Source organism: Hypomesus nipponensis, chromosome 22 (assembly GCF_054491055.1).
Source record: "Hypomesus nipponensis isolate SF chromosome 22, ASM5449105v1, whole genome shotgun sequence".
Lineage (NCBI taxonomy): Eukaryota > Metazoa > Chordata > Actinopteri > Osmeriformes > Osmeridae > Hypomesus > Hypomesus nipponensis.
In genome coordinates this window covers 607,932-626,928 of record NC_140382.1, presented here as the reverse complement: position 1 = coordinate 626,928, position 18,997 = coordinate 607,932, and the positions used below count along the sequence as shown (strand labels likewise).

Genomic DNA, 18,997 nt, shown 5'->3' with positions numbered 1-18,997 from the left:
GCAGTGAGAATGCTGAAAACCTGAATGGGGATAGCTGACCATGCTAAAAAAGCTGAAAATAGTGAACATTTTGTAGAAAGTTATAAGCCGAATGTCTTGTGAACATTTTAAAGGTTGAATGGTGTCTCTAGCTGAAAGTATGCTGAAGTAGATAAGTTTGAAAGAGGAGGAAGCTTTGTTATTGATTTGAAAAGATTACCCAGCTAACACAGTTACGTTGCCCTTACGTTGCCGCAACATCACTCGTTGAACCAACATACGTTGCCGTAAAGTCTTTGGCGACATTGCGGGACCGTGCATCTGTGGGGCGCCAGAAGGTTGCCGTCCGTAACCGCGACGTTATTTTCCGACGTTGCTAGTCCGTAGCCCCAACATCGTCACAACGTTGTTTTCCGACGTTGCTAGTCCGTAACCGCGACCTCCTAGCAACGTTGTTTTGTGACGTTGCCAGTCCGTAACCGCAACGTCCAAGCAAACGTTGTTTTGTGACGTTGCCATTCTGTAACCGCGACCTCCTAGCAACGTTGTTTTGTGATGTTGCCAGTCCGTAACCGCGACCTCCGAGCAACGTAATTTTGTGACGTTGCTAGTACGTAACTGCGACGTTAATTAGTAACCTATATTTCTCAATTCTATTGCTTATATTGGGGCGGTTCATATGCAGACCTTATTTGCCCCAAATGCTACTTGTTCTTGTATAATAGGCTACACAGCCAACTTCAGGAGGACTATGTTTGTGTGGTGTGTAGCCTAACTCAAGCTAATCATAAACAAGGCAGCATTTCCATGTAACATTCAGTCATTTTATTTCAAACAAAGTGCCAAACAGTGAATTAACATCTTCTGCCAGTCCCCGCTACAGGTCCTGTCTGTTGGCCCTGACAATGAAGCACAAAATAAGTTAGTTTCCTATCAACATAATTGCACGTATGAAAGTCATAAAAAAAATCACATCTAGAATAATATACATAATCAAAAAAATATTATGGGATTCTAGTTTTTGGTCAAATAGCCATGTGAAAGGTTGGATTGGGAAGCTGCAATCATCATTCATTCACCTGGCTTGTTTTGAATGGGCTGCCGGGGCGTTTGAGTGTCAACGCTGTGAGGAGCTCCACAGCCTTCTCTCCTAGTCCCGTCTTCCACTTCATCACAGCATCTGCAATTAGAAGTCATGAACTTATTGTTAGCACCAATTTGAACGTCGAACGCTGCGTGTAAGCCATAGTTCACGGCATCTCAAAAGACCTACCACTCTTTCGGAACTCCAGCACCTTAAGGCGCTCCTCAAGGTCTTGGAGTTCAGCTTGTGTGGCCTGGGCCACCTTTAGGTCCATCACTGGCACCTCTTCAGCGTGTTTGCCCTGTCGTCGCCTGAATAGGAGAGCCTCTCGCTGGTTCTCCTCCAATGTCTCCATCTTCTGGAACATAACCTGTAATGTGTCTGTCAGTAAAGACAAGTAAAACAAGTTTACAAGAGTTAACATGATTGGCATACACTGTGGTTCTTCGAGATTAGCTGTAACATTGATGTAAATAACACATGTTACCTTGAATGGTTGTATACAAAGCATTAGTAATACAACATTTGTTGTTTTGACAAATATGTATCCCCCTGCCATATGATCAGAACAACTTAAGTATGCCTTACAATGAGTTGGCAATGTTATTGAGAAGCTTTGAGTGTCTTATATTTGCACTTGCCTGGCTGCCAGCTGTTTTCCTGGACCCCATATGGGTTCTCCTCCACCAGACCAGAGTTGACACCTAGGGGTCTGGTGATGCAAAAGTTTTAAGTCATGCTTTTGCTTCAAAACATAGCCTTTAGGGTTGCCATGGTTCATACAATTATTGTCACTGTTAAAAACGGTCATTCATCACTTTACCATAATTTCCCAGGGACACAGTGCTAGGCCGTGTGACGGTGGTAGGATACTCTGTACAGAAATGAAAGTGGAATGTAGTTTTACTACATAGTATTAGCATTTTGATTTAAATATAAAAGGATCAGCATCGCACATGTGTGATCGTTCGAAAGCAGGGCCCCACAGCGTAGCGTCGCACTTGTGTGATTCTGAACATTACAACCGACTATTTTTCTGTTTCCGAAAAACAGCGTGACAAACGCTATAGTATGGCTTCAAAATGTACAATTAGTAAGCTAACAAGTAACACTAGCAGGTAGGAGCATTGCTACGAGTATTATGCTAGTTTGCTAGGTAACGGAAGCTAATTAAAGCTACCTAGCTGCCGTTTTGGAAAAAACTCTCGTGGAAGTGTCGGAAATATTTAGAACTCACGCATCTTAAGGTTAAAACGAATAAACTTATCCAAAAACAGATGTCATGTACAAATTGGAAGAATTAGTGACATGATACTTTTATAGACGCCATTGCTGTGGATGCCATGACCGACTGATCAAAACGTGATCAGCCACGCGCTAGCTCCACAGTTTGAAAATCCAGGGCTAAATAAACTATTTTTGAACAAGGTGTTTTCTAACAGTTCTGAACGTTTATTTTCACTGATTCTTGTGTGGTTGATTTGTGACACGCTAAACTTTGTATGAATTTTTGAGTATTTAACTTTCTGGAGGGTTTAGCCTTAACTCTACAGTACATTATACTAGCTTTACTACTAGCTAGTAGCTAGCGAAATTCTAACGTAAACAATGTTAATCTGAAACAGATAACCAGGCTTAATAGCCTGAATTTCAAACCTATACGTAATAGCATGTTCCATCTAATTTCAGAAAATATGTTTATATATATATATATATATTTCTGTAAAGAAACTCACCTTTAAAGTAGCTATTTCCAGTTGAAATCCATGAGTTCAACACATTTGAATGCCTGAAAACTCTTATCTGAAATCCCAGTTTCAGAGATGCGTTGAAATGGGCATGCGCAAAGTTGTTGCTCAGGGGTACGAACTGAGGGGCAGCTAGGTTTGCTAAGGAAGAATTGTAATATTCTGTGATGACTTGTCTTTGGAAATAAAACTTAAGAATCGCATGCCTTTTGGTCACATTTAGCAATTTTGTATTACAAAATTATTGCAGCTCAAATTTGCATTGTGTGTCATACAGCTTTAGTGTGCTGGACAAAGAATGTTTGCTTAATCATGTTACACATCACACATTGATTGCTTTTGTAAATGTAAAGAATGAAATACTTATATTTTGATATAGGCCTAAGGCTAAGAATATAAGAATTATATTCCAAATTCAGTCTTTTATTTATTAAAGCTATGTTCCTGCATATGAGAAAATTGATGACCATGCTGGGGCTGAGCTGCACATTAATTACATACATTGTCTACATTTATACGTGCTGGGCGCAACATTTAATATTGTGTGATTGAAATTCATGTAGACTATGGCTACATTACAAAAGTGTCAGAACTGAGAGCAGGCCAGTGTGATCTCTCCACTGCACTCGAGATCTGTTGTCCTGCGACCAAAGAGCGACTTAACGGCAACTTAACCCATGGTACCAAAATGAATGTATCCAGCCGACCAAGGGACAATATCACGGCAACGTTGTCCATGGGACCAAAAAATTACGTAACCAGCCGACCAAGGTACGACGTTGCGGCAACGTTGCCCACGGGTCTAAAAATAATGTAGCCAGCGGACCAAGGTACGACGTCGCGGAAACGTTGCCCACGGACCTAAAAATGACGTGACCAGCCGACCAAGGTACGACGTTGCGGCAACGTTGCCCACGGGTCTAAAAATAACGTAACCAGCCGACGTTATCACAATAGAACATTTCCTACATAAGCTAGATCTACTACTTCAAATTGAAAACTGAGAAGATATTTAGAGTAAAGACAAGTCACATTACATCTGTGTTCAATATCGTCAATTAAAAGTAACAACTTTCCAGTTAAGAGCGTTTGTTCGTAGGATTAACGCCAGCTGCAGCAAACACTTACGCTACCCCAGCCCTGGTTTGGCTGTTCGTGACAGTCAGCTATGACAGTCAAGCCTCGATTTTTGCAAACTTCTGTAAAACTTGCTAAAATAAAAACTATCTAGCTATATTATGTACACTTTAAGCTCAATGTACATACCTTGTTTGGCCAATTTGGTCGATTGTGGAAACAAAGTTGAACAGTTTTTAGTTATGGAGAGCCATCGCGCTAGATCGATTATGAGAAATGTAGCTAGAATCCACACTTCAAACAAGTTAACCAAGACGCAAAACTGTACGTCCAATCCCAAAAATACGAATATTTTCCGAGACCCAAGACTCTGCCGAAACCATTGATATCCTTTATGTGTTTGTGCGGTCAGAAATACAACTCATTTGGCAGTTTCCAAAACGTCACCCAATTCTGCTTTCATGGTGCGTGTCTGTTTGGTTGCCACGGTGATGGCGCAGCTGTGATTGCTAACAAACTGGGCAGAGAGAATAAGAAATTTAGCTGGAATCCACACCTCAAACAAGTTAACCTAGACGCAAAACTATACGTCCAATCCAAAATAAGGATATTTTTTCCGAGACCCAAGACTCTGCCGAAACCATAGATGTCCTTAGGGTTAGGGCTATATGTCTGTGCGGTCAGAAATACGACTCTACCGGCAGTTTTAAAATCGTCTTCCTTTCGACCTTCTCTGACGAATTTTACCCACCTCTCCATTGAAGTTAGTGAGAGAATTTGAAAGGCTGCTCTTGCTTCAAGGCTCAAGGTTGAAAATCTGTGAATGTGAGCTCTTTAGTAGTTATATTGGCTGAAAGAGGACACGTTTTCCTACATTTTAAGGTATAACTTGTTTTTGTAAGTTAAACTATATGAACGTCAGAGGAATTTGTTTGACAATTTAGTTGAATATCAGAAAAAGATAGAATAGCTGAATGTCTTGTGATCATTTTAAAGGTTGAATGGCGACTTTAGCTGAAAGTATGCTGAATTAGTTAAGTTTGAAAGAGGAGGAAGCTTTTAAATGATTTGAAAGGATTTACCATTAATTTTAATGGGAGAATAATATGCATAAAAACCTTAATTCTTTAAAAAGTATAAAAGTGAGAAATACCAAAAGTCATCATCTCCTGAAGGAGCCTGTTCTCGTTCCTTGGCTCGCCGGCGAGCCAGAAACGCTGCGCCCCCTCCCTCAGTGAGAACGCACTCAATTCAAAAAAATATTTTTTTTCGACTAGTACACGTTATACATCGTTGGAAAGCTACGATTCTTGTGCTTCCATTGAAATAAACCAATTCAAGCTCAACTCGCAACAGAAAGTACAATCAACGTCTTTGTCCGGTGACCGTTCATTCAACAATGCCAGAGAAAAAAGTTGTACTTACCTACGATTACTTAGGAATGTTCCAGGTATGCACACAACTCATCAAAACCTCATCTGCTTACATTCCCAAGGGTCCAAAGTATCAAATCATGTCGAGTAGTTGTCCAAACAATGAATTATATCCACACATAGCCACGATCTTGTTGCTTCATTCTCACAAATCCAAAAAATAAATTGACGAAGTGTTTCAAATAATCCCTCATAGCAACTCATGTGAGTGGACTAGAAAGCCGAGGATAGTCTTAAAATGGCCGCTACACTCTGACCTCTTGATAGACACCTTGGTTGAACCAATAGGAGCTTCCATGCCCCGGTGACAGCCCTCTAAAGCCAACCAGGTCTGTGCGTCCCGCCCCCCCCCCCCCCGCCCCCTCTACACAATTTTTTTCTAACTGGCCTTGAATTGCTCTGAATGAGCTAGTTATCCTTCTAGCTTAGAGCTAGCTGTAAATGGCGATACCCCACATGCCAGGCTTTGTGGAGCCTTCAAAATAAAAGTCGATTGCGCAATATGTCAGTGTTCTTTGTGCGCCAATCCTGGGAATCAGATAAAGCACTCCAATGTGTTCATGCTTCAGTTTTTGTGTTTCAGTAATACTAATGAGGGATTTAGCTGTTATATATGATAGTTCTAAGTACCACCTTTCATTAGAAATAACAATTCTACCTTTTTATCCTAAGAATTTTACCTTGGTTACAAGGGTTTTCTGGAGTCTCCAAAAGGTCCTTTTAGAAAACGCATGGATGTACTCTTATAAAAACATGTGTCAAATATGAATATATTGTGGTATTATGTTTGACTTTTGATCTGAATTGGGTAAAGCTTCAACCTGTGGTCCAATGCTGTCTTCCAGCTAATACCTACCACCTCTAGGCCTCTTCAGGCCTCTGTTTTCAACAGGGAACATAACTTCAGAGTGTCAGCTTTCAAAAGAGTCAATTTACATGCATGTACTCCAAATGGTTCAAGAACAGCAGTCAATTTAGTTTGGGTATGCTGTTTAGGCGTTTTTGGGCACATTTAATAGGAATAAGAAGGGGTTAACAGCATTTTCACAATAAATATATATGTGAGATAACAATGGTTTGTGCTCGCCGAAGGTAAGCACACCCCAACAACAAACCATATACCTCAATTTTTACAAAAAGATTTGATCACTTTATGAATGACATTATAGATGAAGACCAGACAGGCTTTATTAAGAGTCGTCAAACCCATGATAATATAAGAAGAACACTACATATTCTTGAGCATGTTGTGCACAACAACATCAGTGCAGCCTTAATAAGCCTTGATGCTGAAAAGGCTTTTGACTGTGTAAACTGGGAATTTCTTTATCAGGTCCTCAGCAAATTTGGATTGAACAAGAAGGCCATTCAATGCATTAAAGCACTTGATCAAAAACCAACTGCAAGGATTAAAATAAATGGCAGTCTGACAGAGAGCATACAATTAGAGAGATCTACCAGGCAAGGTTGTTGCCTATCACCAACACTTTTTGCCCTTCCAAAGCTATACAACAAAACTACACTACACTAAACTGGAAATCAACAATGAAATACTTTGGGGTAACTATAACAAGGGGGATGGAAGACTAATATGAAGCCAATGTTGTTAAAATGGACAAAACTATCAAGAATGATATAAACAGGTGGGCTGTCCTGTCCCTGGACTTTAGTTCACGAGGCCATAAAGATGAATATTCTCCCACGACTCTTCTACCTCTTACAGGCTCTTCCCATTGAGATACCTGAAAAACAATTAAGAGCATGGGACAAAATGATCTCAAGGTTCATATGGAATGGACAAAGACCGAGAATCAGATTTGAGACTCCTCAACTTGGGAAACATAAAGGGGGAATGCCGTTGCCAAACTTCAAGGAATATTTTCATGCTGCACAGATTAGACCTATAGTTTGCTTGTGTGATGAACGCTATAAGGCTAAATGGAAAAACCTTGAACAATATGTACAAGGAACGGAAATCCAAAGTCTCATTGGGGGTGGTAAGGACGCTAAACTAACCCTAACAGATGGACAGGATCACCCAATTTACATTTAAAGTGTGCTATGACACCACACGTAAATGTAAATTAGTGGGTGATCTCAGACTACTTAGGTGGGCAACCTTTGATTGACAATTCATTCCAAACACTCTTGACCAGAGATTTAAACAGTGTATACCAAATGGAATAACAGCACTGTGTACAGTAACAAAAGAGGGTAATTTCATGAGTTTTCAGCGGATAAAAGAAAAGTTTGCTTTGTATAAGTGGGATCATCATAGAGTCAGGTGGCTTAGCGGGTAGAGCATCGGGCTAGTAATCTGAAGGTTGCCAGTTCGATTCCTGGCTGGTGCACATGTCGTTGTGTCCTTGGGCAAGGTACTTCACCCTACTTGCCTCAGGGAGAATGTCCCTGTACTTACTGTAAGTCGCTCTGGATAAGAGCGTCTGCTAAATGACTAAATGTAAGTGTAAATCATTTCAGATATTTGCAACTAATGGACTACTTTGAGAGGAAAGGTAAAACCTAATACAAACCAGGACAAAAATGGTGTAATTAGGGTTCCTCCGGTAGAAGGAAACCTATTGTTTTTGTTAGTATTCTTATTAGAGTTCCTCCGGTAGGAGGAAACCTATTGTTTTTGTTAGTATTCTTATTATTAGGGTTCCTCCGGTAGGAGGGAACCTATTGTTTCTGTTAGTATTCCTATTATTATTATTATTATTATTCTCCGTTAAATGGCTCCATAGCTCAAAAAGTCCTGGACCCGATTTTTTCCAATTTGGCCCAATGATTCAACAGGTCACTCATTACTCCCAGACGGCTAGTGCCCCATGTACGCCCATAGGTGGCGTTATAAAACACGCCCAAAGTCCCAAAAGATTTCCCCAGCGCCCCATTACTCCAAAATCCATGAAAATTGGTATACATACCTTATTCCTCATGGGGAACAAAAAAGCCTCAAGAAGCCATAAGGAGCGCCATGATAGATTTTGCTGTACTGTCCAAATTTGGTACAACCTTCAAAACCCTTTTCCTCATGAACCATAGATCCAATCAACTTGAAATTTGTTACAGATGTGTAGAATACATGTTTTTATGAAGGGTCAAATTGAATAAGAAATGCAATACAAAATGGCTGAAAGGGGTGTATTTATGTAAATGTCCACATTGCCTCAATATCTTTCAATAAAGTGTCAATAATCTAATGTAATTTTGGTTTTTCAATAAACATGTTTTTTCAAACCTAATATGGTTCAAGACGACATCACTCTGAAGTACCATAAACAATTTCACCTTGGCAAGTCCAAATATGATTGAATTCAATTAAATTGCTCCACAGCGCTCCAAATTCTCACAGGCTCATCCTGCTCCTTCCTTGACACTAGGGGGACCACCTGTCCCAATTTGTGTTGTGTCGCACAGCATTTTCACCCCTTGTCCCGCAAGTCGCATATTAAATATGCTGTGCCATACAGTGCACAGAGGGACAGATGTTCAACCTACTTGACCGACGCGCGAGCTTGGTGGGACGCACACACATCCTTTCTGGAAATGGTGTGCTGACCAAGCCCCCAACCTTGGTCTTTAGCTCCTGGTTCATGTCGCTTCCAATCACAGCTCGCCGTTACAAATATAAATTATTTTTCGGTGGCCATTGTTGTTTTCAACTACAACCGCCTGATAGCCGTGTTGGAGGCAGTCACGTTTGGTAAGTCCTATTTTTACACATTTTAACCGAGAATCAATTATTAGGTTCGTGAAAGTACACTACTCTTGAATTATGGTGAACGTTTGAGCACTTTGAGACCTTTAGATCTGGAGTTTGAAGTGAAGGAAAACCAAACTCAAAAATTAGTGAATCATGTAGCATCTCGGCGAATTGTCGGCGCAGAATTTAGATTTGGGTCGGGAAAGTCTCTGTAATAAGCTTATGCGCCAGGGAGACCGCATAGGCTTAGGCGGCAGCCATGTCTTGGTCGAGTCATGTTCATAAGTTCACCATTTTACAGTTCGGGAGGGTCAGGCAGAGGCCTGCTCAACAGAGTTCAACTTGCTGGACTACCCCCCTCTAGCTGGACAGCTTCTCTTCAGCCCTGACCCCAGGACAGCTTCATCCAGCTGGCCTGCCCTGACTCCCTGCCTGCAAGCCCTGCTTGCACTTGCCTGCCAGCCCTCCAGAGACAGTCACCCCACAGACACAGTAGCTCTGCAGACTGCTTTCATTGATGAAAAGGACAAACCAGCATTTTTTACTTTGATGAAAGTCTGAAGGTTTAATCTTTTCAATGTCCCAGCATGCCACGCTGCTGACTTTTAGTGTCTTAAGTAATGAAACCAGTTCAAGTTATAGACTTTTGACCTGAATCCAATGATTAGTCATCTGAATAAAAACCACTCAAGAGAAGTACTGCTTCTTGGATGATTTGGGCTCCACAACAGTTCATCTCACACATTTGCCTTTGTTTCCATGGGATTCGTGGAATTGCTAGTTTCTGCTCCACTATGTAATAAAAAATATAATTTAGGAATGCAATTACATTGTGTTATCCTTTCGCATTACACACATTTAGTCAATGTTCTTAAACTCAACCGATAGTTGTCATTTTACCATACTTTTCATATTGAACAGACATCCGTGTTTGGGAAGATGACCTGTATATTTCCACTTTTGATTTGTATTTCCATCGTAAATTTGGTCTTTAATTTTAAATGGAAGTGGTATTAAAAGGTCTTAAAAGTCTTAAATGTAACTTGTTTACACCTGTAGAAACCCTGTGAAGCCCCCACCCCCCACTCCAGAGACAGTTGGTGACAGAGAGGTGCAGACATTAAGTTAAACATAGTTATGCCTTAAGAGTAGAGTACAAAATTGAGACTAAATGTGTAAATGGATGTTGAAACTCAGTTCTCTGAGTTGGTGCATGTCAGTTTAGGCAAAGGTCTTTTAAACTTCTAGGTTTAAAAATAATTCAGATTTGATTGGAACTCTCTCTTTTATACATTTACAGTTGGATTTGACATTTAACAGCCATTTAATTCATTAACCTGTTCTCGTTCCTTGGCTCGCCGGCGAGCCAGAAACACTGCGCCCCCTCCCTCAGTGAGAACGCACTCAATTCAATTTTTTTTTTCGACTAGTACACGTTATACATCGTTGGAAAGCTACGATTGTTGTGCTTCCATTGAAATGAACCAATTAAAGCTCAACTCGCAACAGAAAGTACAATCAACGTCTTTGTCCGGTGACCGTTCATTCAACAATGCCAGAGAAAAGTTGTACTTACCTACGATTACTTAGGAATGTTCCAGGTATGCACACAACTCATCAAAACCTCATCTGCTTACATTCCCAAGGGTCCAAAGTATCAAACCATGTCGAGTAGTTGTCCAAACAATGAATTATATCCACACTTAGCCACGATCTTGTTGCTTCATTGTTCCGTCGTCAAAAAATGTTTTTGATTTGTGTCACAAGTAATCGCTCATAGCTATTCATGTGAGTACACTAGAACCCCGAGGATAGTTTTAAAATGGCCGCTACACTCTGACCTCTTGATAGACACCTTGGTCGAGCCAATAGGAGCTTCCATGCCCCGGTGACAGACCTCTAAAGCCAACCAGGTCTGTGCGTCCTGCCCCCCCCCATCCCCCCCCCCCCCCCCCGCCCCCTCTACACGATTTTTTCTAACTGAGCTAGTTATCCTTGTAGCTTAGCGCTAGCTGTAAATGGCGATACCCCATATGCCAGGGTTTGTGGAGCCTTCAAAATAAAAGTCGATTGCGCAATATGTCAGTGTTCTTTGTGCGCCCATCCTGGGAATCAGATAAAGCACTCCAATGTGTTCATGCTTCAGTTTTTGTGTTTCAGTAATACTAATGAGGGATTTAGCTGTTATATATGATAGTTCTAAGTACCACCTTTCATTAGAGATAACAATTATATCTTTTTATCCTAAGAATTTGACCTTGGTTACAAGGGTTTTCTGGACTCTCCAAAAGGCCCTTTTTAGAAAACGCATGGATGTACTCTTATAAAAACATGTGTCAAATATGAATATATTGTGGTATTATGTTTGACTTTTGATCTGAATTGGGTAAGGCTTCAACCTGTGGTCCAATGCTGTCTTCCAGCTAATACCTACCACCTCTAGGCCTCTTCAGGCCTCTGTTTTCAACACAAAATCTAGGCGGAAATAGAAACTTTCACTTTCCTTGTGTTCAAGCTTCTATGACTCAACACCAGTAGGACTGACAGGGGTCCTGACAACAAGGAACATAACTTCAGAGTGTCAGCTTTCAAAAGAGTCCATTTACATGCATGTACTCCAAATGGTTCAAGAACAGCAGTCAATTTACTTTGGGTATGCTGTTTAGGCGTTTTTGGGCACATTTAACAGGATCCAAAAGGGGTTTTAAGCAAGTTGTTTAACTCATACAACCATAACACAGTACATATGGTATACAAAGCTGCAGTCAGATTTGAAGAAATTGTTAGCTTGGATGTTATCTTGCCATATACATGGGGTCTTGATGATGATGCGCATGCAACTTCAAGGCAGAAAGACACGTTCCATTTCAGGAGACTCCGAGACCTTAGCGCGTCACTAGCATCTCGTCATATCACGCAGTCGGAGCACAGCTAGATCATCAGCGTCAGCGCTCTTGGGTACCCAGCATGCAGTGTGGCATGTCAAAAAACACCAAAACTTGTGGAAAATAGTTTGGTTACAACAGCTATGCAAGGGATTTTAGTTGTTGCTTTCGTTCAGTTAGGTGTTTGTAATATTGTTGTTTGTTAGTTAAAATAATCCTGTTGGACACCCATGCACTCTGCATGTTGTGTGATTTAATGGGAAGTGAGAGTCGGCCATTATATAATAATACTTACAAGGAGTTGATGATAGACTGTGTCATAGACCTATTGCCAATGACGCTATTCTTGATTGTAAATTGACTGTGGTTCTGGAGAGCAGTCTTCAAGCCATCTTTAAGAAATTCTGGAAACAAGTGTTGTGATCAACGTGTTTTGATTGAGGGAGGCAATTTTTGGTTGACATCTAAACCTCATGCGTCCGCTAGAGCATTTTTGCTTTGGCGTGACTTGCGCTGGGAGGGATGTAAACGGCATGGATTGGGATAGTGTGCAGGCAGGTGTGTTTTTATATAGGGTGAAATGGAATGAGAAATGTAATACAAAATGTCTGAAAGGGGTGTATTTGTCACCGAATGGGCGAGCAATCCCACTAGGCAAACCAATCCCAGGACACACCACAACAGAGACAGGAGTTTTTTTTTAAAGAAAATACATTTTTTCTAAATTTATAAAACTACCCCTGGAACACGTCAAATGAAAGGCACAGGCCAATATTGGGCACCCGGTAGAGCTAGGGTATTTATACTAAGGTGAAACACCACACTGCAAGGGGGCACACAGCAAACGGCACACCACAACGGTTCACCGGTCAATCCCGCACACAAGTTCAAAAGAATCATATAGCTACTCAGCAACACAGGTAGCACCCCACACGTCAAGACTCACACGTGCCCACAGGGATCCCCAAGCCTCTACTTGCACCTCCCATAGAGCACAGACCCAACACTACCCCCTGTCCAGGCCAGCAGACGAACATACAGAAAATAATAGGAAAAAAACGTCTGTTCGGTCGGGGTCCCTCCCGACCGAACAAAAATATATACACACAAAACTGTCCAACCTCGAGACTGGTATAGTCAAGCTGCACCACCCGTCCTCGAGTGTCCGAAGCTGTTCCTTTGCGGTGGTTTCCCCCGCTTGGGTGCCGTCAATCCTCTGGGTCTCTCGGAGAAGTCCAGGTGGTGGAATCCGTACTGCTTTGAACCTGCCAATGGAAAAAAACAGTAAATCCTCAAGGGTCCACAACCACCACCACCCGTTCACACAGCGATGGATGTTGGAGTTACCGTTCCTCTTTATAGTATTTGAAAGCGCAGAATAATCTGGCTCATCTGATGTCTCCGTTCCCCTTCTCTCGGGCTCTAACATAGTAGACAGCGTAGATCCCGTAACAGCAGCAGCCCGTGAATGGCCCAGTATCGCGGAGGAAAGCAACTGTGGATCCCCGACCAGTCGACTTGGCTGGCCGTGTAATCCTGTGTTCGGGCCTCTCCCCATCTCTCCGCTGTCAGTCCTCTTATATCCAGTTCAATTGGGGCTCCACCAATCTGGGTTGGCCACTCAATCTCCCTGAAAGTCTGCAGCCGTGTCCGATTAATTGGTCCTCGCACTTCAATAGCGGAGTGTCTGTTAACAAGTGGATAAAAGAGCAGAGCAGCGGAAAGCACGGACCCGTGCTGGCATTGTACAGTTTGCTCCACAACACAACCATTCCCATCCCCATCACAGATTATCCACATGCATAGACCACCCCTTAAAAACAAGACAGAACCCACATGACATAATCCCCCCCCTACTAAAATGGTGGTCGTCCCGAGCCACTTTACGGTTGATAATGTTGCGGGCGTACCCCAAGATTAGGCCGCTGCGACTGCCTGACCAGAGGCACCGACCCCCCCCGTCCCTCCTCACCTTCCTGCACTGGCCCGGGAGCAAAAGGTGCAACGGTCAGACCAGGTATTGGCATTGGCACAGGAGGATGTACTCTCAGCACAGGCCATCGGGGTGGCAGGTCTCCCCCTTCTCTGGTTGGTCCAGGAGCATCGCTGGGTGAAGGGGTGGGAGGTCCCTGGAGGCCAGCAGGGCAGGGACGTAGGTTGTTCCGATGGAGAGTGCGAACAGGACCCTCCTTCCTTTCGGGCCGGATACGGTAGACTGGTTGTCCAGACTGTACTTGAGAAAGAATCACAAACGGTGATGGAAACCACCTGGGCTCAAGCTTTTCCCGGGCTCGGCGTCTTAAGTTCCGTATGAGGACTCGCTCCCCTGGCCACAATGGGGCAGCCCGAGCCCTCCTATTGTAGCGTGTTTGGTCCCAGATCTGTCTCTGTTTGGTGCGTGCTTGGACCTGTTGGTAGGCTGTGGTCAGGGCCTGCTGATGGTAAGAGACCCACCCATCTAGGGTGGCTCGCTCCTGGGGCGGCCTTGGGGAGCCTTGCGTGCCTGCCAAACACTACAAAATGAGGAGTCAGCCCGGTGGAACTATGAATGGTGTTATTATACACCTGCACTAATGCAGGCATTTTGGTTGGCCACTGGGACTGGTCCTCGGCATTCAGGGAGCTTAACAAGGACAACAAGGTCTGGTTGAACCTTTCCACCGCTCCGTTTCCCTGTGGGTGGTACGGAGTCGTCCGGCTCTTGACACAGCCATACAGGGCACACAACCGCTGCACGAGCTCCGACTCAAACGCACCCCCTTGATCGGACAGGATCCGCTCTGGGCAGCCAAATGTCTAGATGAATGCTCCCCACAGGGCCTGCACCATAGTGTGGGCGGTTTGGTCACAGGTCGGTACAGCTACCACATAGCGAGAGAACAAGTCAGTGATCACAAGGATGTAGGGGTAAGTATCCGCTGGCCTCCCTAATGACAAATAGTCCAATCCAACAATTTCAAATGGATAGGTATACTGAATGGACTGTAGGGGGGCTCTCACCTCAGGGCCAGCCTTGCTGATGGCACACTCCACACAATCCTTGGCCCATGCATTGCTGTTGGTGACTATGCCAGGCCAATAGAATCTCTGTCGTAGAAGGCTCAGGGTTCGCTCGCTGCTTGCATGCCCGGAGGCTCGGTGGTACTGGGCCCATAGCCCTTGGGGTTTGCCACCTGGAACTAAGACTTAGTGAACGTCCATCCCGGTACCTGGCTCTTTTGTCTGTCGCACCAGGACTCCATCTCGGATCTCGATCGGCTTGTTGGGCATCCCTCCACTAACTAGGTGGAGCGGCAGTTGGCACGGCCTCACTGGCGTCGGTTGCACCTAATGGGATGTCGTCGCTGGGAAGCGGTGTTTCTGGGCCAGTCTGAAATGCAGTCACCCTGACTTCCTCTGGGAGCGGGGAAAGGGCATCTGCATCTAGCCGGTACTTGACGACATAGTTATAGTTGGCGAGCTGGGCTACCCATCACTGTTCGGTGGCCCCCAGGTTTGCCGTTGCCAAGTGAACCAGCGGGTTATTGTCCGTGAAAACTTTGATCTCCGCCCCCCAGAGGTAATCTTTGAAGTTCTTGTGATTGCCCACTTAAGCCCCAGTAGCTCCAGCTTAAATGAGCTATAGTTTTGGTCGTTGCGCTCAGCTAGATGCAGGCTGCGGCTCGCGTAGGCAACCACTCGCTCGTGTCCTTCTTGGACCCAAAACAGCACGGCACACAACCCGCTCAGGCTTGCATCCACATACACCCGGAAAGGCAGGCTAAAGTCCGCCTAAGCCAGGATTGGGGCTTCCAACAGTGCAGTCTTCAATCGGTCAAAGGCCAACTGACAGTCCCCTGTCCACTGGACCGCAGCAGACTTAGCTCCGGTTGTGCCTTCGAGCAGGTGATGGATGGCTATCTTCGAGAAGCCCAGGATAAACCTTAATAGCTTGCGAAACCCAGAAATGACCGCACCTGCTTCACCGTGCTGGTGACTGGCCACTCTTTCACTGCCGCTGTCTTCTCCGGGTCGGTGGCCACTCCACGTCCGCTGACCACATGGCCCAGGTATTGGACCTCCCGCCGGAAGAGGTGGCACTTATGTGGTTGGAGCTTAAGCATGCTCTGGAGGAGCGTACGCAGCTCGGAGTACAATTTTGGTGGGATTGGACAATGCCGCTCCCATACGGGTGGTGCACTACCTGTTGGTATCTGGTGCAATACCGTATTGGTCCGCCCAAAGTCCTCTTCATGGGCTGCGAACGCCGGTGACCACTTCTGCAGCATGGCAGTCAGCTGGTTCTGTTGTTCCGGGGTCAGACCTTCCCCCTGCAGGGCCAGGACTGGGGGCTCATCTGTGGTCTTGGCCTGGACCGGTCGTACAGCCACTTCTACCACCGTCGGCTCTGGGTTGGTTAGCACCATTTTGTTACGACCCTGAACATCTTCGGACGACACCTGGCTCACAGCAGCCAGCGGACGGCCCAGCGGGAGCTGAACCGGGAAAGGGTTGGGGTTGCAAAGGTGGACCGCCACGTGTCCCTGCCGTAGCCAGCTGAGGGTCCTTGCCAACCGCCACTCCCGGTCGCCATCGTCCAGGTCTTCCACCATTACCAAACAGTTCAGATGAGTGCTGCCTTGGGGGACCTTGGTCCACAGCATCACTTCCATTTCTGGAGGGAGCATAATCGGCAGCTTGGGTTCCAGTTTTGCGACCCCCTGGAGGTAGGGTCCAGGCCCTGACACCAAAGCCCGCCCAGCCTGTGCCCAGGCTTCCCCGGCGGTTGGGTTATTGGTTGTGTGGAATGCTGCCTCCCCAGGATGGGTTCTCTCGAACACCTGTTGCCAACAATCAGAGATAATGTTCATTCCTAGTATTCCACATTCAGAACCCATGCAGGTATCCTTTACAATCACCACCCCTTTTTCACCCAGCTGGACCCAACCCACCTCAAAGTCCAGAAGGATATATCCTACATAAGGGATCGTCAGGCCATTTGCTGCCCTCAGAGTGAGCCACGGGACTTCACTAGCATCATGCATTTTATCTGCTCCAAAATGCCTCTGGAAAAAGGAATAGCAAAATAACGTGATGACTTGGGATCCTGTGTCTAGGACACAAGGTATCTTCTTACCTCGCACACTAACCTGTACTTGTGGACAGTCTCCTACCAGCGAGGGCTTTTTCAAAACAGTGGTGGTCCCACCCCCCTCGGTGGCTTGCCCCACAGCCACCCCCTTGGGTCCCACGGGCATCCCGGGGCCTGGTTGGTGGTGCTGAGGTGGTAGAGAAATGACCCTCTCTCGTGAATGAATCCGCCCAATGTCCCGGGAGATGGAGACTCTTGAAGTCTTCTGCTAGGGCCTTGCCCAACACGGAAAGCTGCTCTTTGAGCTCCTGCTGGAGTTCTAACTTGACGGCCTCCTTCGACTGCTGCAAGTAAGGGTCGGCCGCTGCGAGGGCCGCAGGCCCGGTCGCAGCCGCAGGCTTGGGGTGGCTCACCGAACGGGCCTGCACGGCCCCCTGGCCCCCTTCCCTCTCGAGGGCTTTGGCTTCGGTCCAACAGTCGGTAGAGGACATATCGGGCCGGCACTACAACTGGCGTTGCAGCTCTTGCTGGATGTGGCTTGGTCAAAGGCCCATTGCAAACTGAGCTCGGAGCATCTCGTCACCTCTGTCGGCTGGGCCGAGGTCTACAGCTCGCCACTGGTGATATAATCCACGGAGGCGGAGTGTAAAGGCACCCCTTTGTCAGCCCTCTGTCATACAAGCCCCGCAGGAGGGTGAAGATCTTCTATGCCGTATCTTTGCTGGTAAATTCGGCCAGCTGGACTTCCTGCTTAGCTTCACCCTCCAGAGCGCTCAAGACAAAATCCACTTTCTGCTGGCCACTCAAACCCTGCGCTTTAAGAAAGGCTTCCATCTGAGTCTGCCATTCTGCAAATGCAGCTGAACCCCCTGTACCACTAAATTTGGGTATCCAGGGCCCCCCCATGAACCACAGCATCATTACTGCATTTATGGTGCTGGCCTCTGTACTAGGCTGTGGCTTGCCCATGTTACCCCCATTGGCCTCCTCCATGTTGTGGGTGTTACTGGGATCCTGCCGACTACGCCGAAAAAGGATGTCACCAAATGGGCGAGCAATCGCACTAGGCAAATGAATCCCAGGACACACCACAACAGAGACAGGAGGGTTTTTTAAGAAAATACACGTTTATTTTATATTCATAAAACTACCCCTGGAACAGGTCTAATGAAAGGCACAGGCCAATATTGGGCACCCGGTAGAGCTAAGGTATTTATACTAGGGTGAAACACCACACTGCAAGGGGGCACACAGCAAACGGCACACCACAACGGTTCACCGGTCAATCCCACACACAAGTTCAAAAGAATCATATAGCTACTCAGCAACACAGGTAGCAGCCCACACGTCAAGGCTCACACGTGTTCGGTCGGGGTCCCTCCCGATAGCGGAGTGTCTGTTAACAAACGGATAAAAGAGAAGGGCAGCGGAAAGCACGGACCCGTCCTGGCATTGTACAGTTTGCGCCACAACACAACCATTCCCATCCCCATCACAGATTATCCACATGCATAGACCACCTCTTAAAAACAAGACAGAACCCACACGACACATTTATGTAAATGTCCACATTGCCTCAATATCTTTGTGTCAATAAATCAAATATCATTTTGACTGATGGTTTTCAAACCTTATTGGGTTCAAGATGACATCACTCTGAAGTACCATCAACAATTTCACCTTGGTATGTCAAAAAAAAAAAAAAAATTTGAGTAGTTTAAACTTTGGCTGAATCTAACAACTCTTACCACAGATGAAACAGCTTACTTTTTTATACAGTAACTGAACATTACATTATTTAACACTGAGAATAGCTCATTGGACTGGGACAATGACCTGCCAAGTATAAGGTTGTAGGTTTGAATCCAGCCACAGTCTTTTAGCCTGTCTTAAATTTGAATATCTGTTTAGTTAAACAGGATGACATCCATGAAAATACCATGCGCAATTTCATGCAATTCCACTTTAAAATGTCAACCACTTGTCAACCTTTGTCTCAAAGCTGATCAAA

The 18,997-nt window shown here is 45.1% G+C and overlaps 1 protein-coding gene across 8 annotated transcripts; it reads right to left on the bottom strand.

Moving 5' to 3' along the window:
* Positions 1–781: 781 nt before the first annotated feature.
* On the bottom strand, positions 782–18,675 carry LOC146235929 (uncharacterized). 8 transcript variants are annotated; one of them, XM_084686623.1, is made up of 10 exons: positions 17,045–18,675; positions 16,847–16,960; positions 13,888–16,735; positions 13,263–13,602; positions 13,037–13,180; positions 1,887–1,937; positions 1,705–1,775; positions 1,253–1,444; positions 1,059–1,159; positions 782–878 (listed from the first exon to the last, which is right to left on the bottom strand). In XM_084686623.1, the coding sequence occupies exons 1-3, from the start codon at positions 17,150–17,152 to the stop codon at positions 15,839–15,841; spliced, it is 1,119 nt and encodes a 372-aa protein (XP_084542749.1). In that variant the 5' UTR covers positions 17,153–18,675; the 3' UTR covers positions 782–878; positions 1,059–1,159; positions 1,253–1,444; positions 1,705–1,775; positions 1,887–1,937; positions 13,037–13,180; positions 13,263–13,602; positions 13,888–15,838. The 8 variants fall into 8 exon arrangements, with proteins under 8 accessions (XP_084542749.1, XP_084542743.1, XP_084542748.1 ...); XM_084686617.1 differs by having other exon boundaries at positions 13,888–14,776; positions 14,916–18,675; XM_084686622.1 differs by having other exon boundaries at positions 16,847–18,675.
* Positions 18,676–18,997: the final 322 nt, after the last annotated feature.